The following is a 3,502-nucleotide window of genomic DNA, read 5'->3' as shown; positions in this document are numbered from 1 at the left end:
AGCGAGTGAGGCTCAATTTCTGTACGAAGGGGGTTTTTTGAAATTTATTTTATATCACAAGAAGGCTTTTCGATACTTTAATTTTTATAAAATTTTTTTTAAATATTCCTATTATCATAGGGTCGTTTATGAACTTCTCCCCATTAATTAATAATAAATGGGACTTTATAGTACAACACTGTAACTTACAACATTAAGATCCCAAACAACAACATTTATGCTATGCCTATGTTAGTTTGCGGTCAGCTTCCCTGACAAACAGCCCGTGGAAGCCATAAGGCACACGACCAGGCAATCTAACTCTAGCAACAATGTCTAGAGTTGGAGATTTAGCGTTCATGACTATGAACCAGGATTCCTCATTTTCCTCATTGTGCACATATGTTACCAGGAAACCATCGTCCTCTTCAGCCGCCGGATTATCGGGCTCTCTCGGCACGAAACAAGCTTCACCGCCGTACCAACCCAGCCCATACAGCCTGCTAGCCACCGTGCAGTCCCCGCCATCCGCAGTTAGTCGGGAGACGTCAAGTTTCATGACTCCTCTCACCCTCGGTAGCTGAGCTGCTACGCCTGCATACACGTACCTATCTTACCCGGACAAGACAAGGGAAACCAAAAAAGACGTGCATTATGGATCGATGTGTGTATGTACGTATGTTAGTCCAAACAGAGAATTCGAGCATATGAAAAGCTAAGACAGACCTGTTCTTCTTTCCAGCATAAGCTGGATTAATGACTCCGAACTCGAGGTTTTCGTTGCACAATGAACGCCTTACAACCTGCTTTGTTTCAACATCTATGGTTAACTTTTCGATCACCGAGTGATATAAACTTGTGTCCTCCAATCCCTGCTCGATGGATAGTAGATTTGGAGCCAGGATTACAACTTTTTTCCCAAATTCTTCTTCCCAAGCATTAATTGAATGTAGCATGTTGAATCCTGGAGCATCAATCCACACTAGTTCAGTCTCGTCATGGGCGTATCGTGGCAAGATTCCTAGCCTCGGCACTTTGTCCGGCTTGAACACCATTACCGATTTTCCTCTCATCATGTCCATAAGGTTGATTCCCACCTGCGTGTCTTGGAAAATAATGAAGTTTTTGGAAAGAGCAAAATCATGAACCACTAGCGCTCTCTCCAGGGAGGAAATCGGCACATCCGGGCCCTTTCTCCCGCTTGTGTCGACCCGGAAAAATGTCAAGAATGGAGGAACTATGTCGCATCTGAACGCAAAAACTTCACCTGTCTCTGAGTCGATCTTTGGATGAGCAGTCATTCTCAAGGTCGGGTCATTGGTGTAAAGATCATGGCGGGAGACAGTGATTATGTCTGCATCAGATGTTACTCTTACTTGGTAGGGAAGATCAGACTCGCAGAGAGCAAAGAGCATCCCACCAAACATGGCTAAACTAGTGTTCGCCGTTCCAAAGCCATTGACCATAGGGTCGAAGTGTCCGGCTAGCTTTCGTGCTACACCTAGCACGAAACGTGCGATGGCAGCCGCTGTGCCGTTGAAGGAAGAAAATGGACTTACAATGAACGGATACCCCATTTTCTGCTCCGCCATGTACTTACAAGTCTTAACATATCGACTACAGAAAACAGCTTCCCCATTGGATATTCGGATAGAGTGCAGCATTCCATCTCCATCAAAAACATGGAACGGGCCGTGAGGGATGAACTGAGGATTGGGGCCGTTGCGGATGTACACACCGTCAAGAGCACTAGGCAGGCTACCCTCATCGACGTGACATGGAGTGGGAGGAAGCTCGTCAACGGGGGCGAAGTTACCGGAGAGAACGTGCATGGGGTCGATGCATGGGCGAAGGGGCAAGTCCATGTAGGTGGATATGAAGTCATCTAATGACTTAAAGAATATGGTTGCTAAGGATTTGTTGCTTCTTCTTTTGCTCCCATTATTTTCGACCAATCTTATGTAATGTTTTGATACTGTAATTGACTTCTTTTTGGACTTGGAACTGATAGTATTCTTGGTTTGGAGGTACTTCTCTTGAGTTCCAAGTGATGGAACAATCACTAGTTGAGGAACTATCATTATTTTTTGTTATGATTGGGTTGAGTTAGAATTCTCTCGGATGCAATCTTAATAACTTGTATGTTCTAAAAAAAAGTCAAGTTTCTGACAATCGCGATAACTTTAATTACAGAATCAATTATTTTAAAGTAAACATGGATTTGAAATGAGTAATTAATGGCATCTGAATGGCAACTTTTAGTTTTGAAAAACATTCACCTAAATAAATAGGGTACATTTATAGATTGACTCTTTAATTTTGTAAACATAACTTTGTTTCGAATAAATCAACATTATTAAATAGGAATAGCTTGTTTAATACAATATTATTAAACTTTCCACAATTTTGATATATTCTTCTATATAGCATTGGTGGTGTCACAAAAAATTCTAATGATATGCATTCTGTATTTTTCATGAATTTTATTGATCTTTTGGGGTGAGAAAATGCTATGTTCGATAGTGGGGATCATTTAAAACGACAATCACCAAAAGCCTCATCTCGAGCATAAAAACTTACAAGAACAAAATCTTTCATAACAAAATAAGTTCGAGAAAGAAGTCATCCATAAACCACAAAGCTTTCATAAATCCACACCATCATCAGGTGCATTACATAAAAGAAGTAGATTTAGAGTGTCCAACTCATTTAAATTGAGGCACAACAATGTCTAGTCAAAGGCGATAAAGAAACGCGCCATGTTCCTTTTTTTTTTTTTCCTCAATTTTTTCTCTTACCTAACTTCTTGTGAGTATTGTGATATCACTAACGTCGATTTCTTCAGATCAAGATGAACATATATCAATCCTATAATTAGATGTGCCCACACCTAACTCCGCTACCTAATCTATCAAGATGTCATTTTGCTATGTCGAGTTATGCCCACACCTAACTCGACCAACTATTTTGTAAGGGGAGTATGACACTAGGAGCTAGGCGCGAGCCTAATATGTCACAATTGCATACGTACACACACTCACACATTTCCTTTTTTCTTTTTCTTTTTCTTTTTCTTTATTATTTATATTTAAATATAAAAGAAATCAAAATCAAAATCCTAAATTCCCAAATCTGACCTTCTCTTTTTACACTTGCAGCCAACCACTTCTCACCCCTATGGCAGCCACCCCCCACCGCCACCCTCCACCATTTTCTTCTATTTTCTTTTTCTTTCTTCTTTCTTTCTCTTTTCTCTTCTTCTCTTCTTTCTTTCTCCCGTTTTCCTTTTCCTCCTTTTTTCCTCTTTTCCCTTTTCTTTCTTCTGTTTTCCTTTTCTTCTCTTTTCTCCACTTTATTTTTTCTTTTATTTCTCTATTTTCTATTCCCCCCTCTTTTATTTCTCTTTTCTTTTTCCAATTTTTCTATATTTTCTTCCTCTTGTCTTCTTTTTCTTTTCCCCTTCCACCACCCATTTATTTTCTCTTTCTATCTATCTTATTTCATTTTTCTTCTTTCAATTTGA

The 3,502-nt window shown here is 39.7% G+C and overlaps 1 protein-coding gene across 1 annotated transcript; it reads right to left on the bottom strand.

Moving 5' to 3' along the window:
• On the bottom strand, positions 227 to 2,060 carry LOC105165104 (probable carotenoid cleavage dioxygenase 4, chloroplastic). Its single transcript, XM_011083979.1, has 2 exons — positions 706 to 2,060; positions 227 to 587 (listed from the first exon to the last, which is right to left on the bottom strand). The coding sequence occupies exons 1-2, from the start codon at positions 2,058 to 2,060 to the stop codon at positions 227 to 229; spliced, it is 1,716 nt and encodes a 571-aa protein (XP_011082281.1).

Source organism: Sesamum indicum, linkage group LG6 (genome assembly GCF_000512975.1).
Source record: "Sesamum indicum cultivar Zhongzhi No. 13 linkage group LG6, S_indicum_v1.0, whole genome shotgun sequence".
Lineage (NCBI taxonomy): Eukaryota > Viridiplantae > Streptophyta > Magnoliopsida > Lamiales > Pedaliaceae > Sesamum > Sesamum indicum.
The sequence above is the reverse complement of the archived record's forward strand: the minus strand, read 5'-3'. Positions and strand labels throughout refer to the sequence as shown.

Coding starts and splice junctions, on each gene's coding strand:
- LOC105165104 (XM_011083979.1), bottom strand. CDS start 2,060: ATGATAGTTCCTCAACTAGTGATTGTTCCATCACTTGGAACTCAAGAG. Junction 588..705: donor TATGCTGGAAAGAAGAACAG/GTCTGTCTTAGC, acceptor CGGGTAAGATAG/GTACGTGTATGCAGGCGTAG.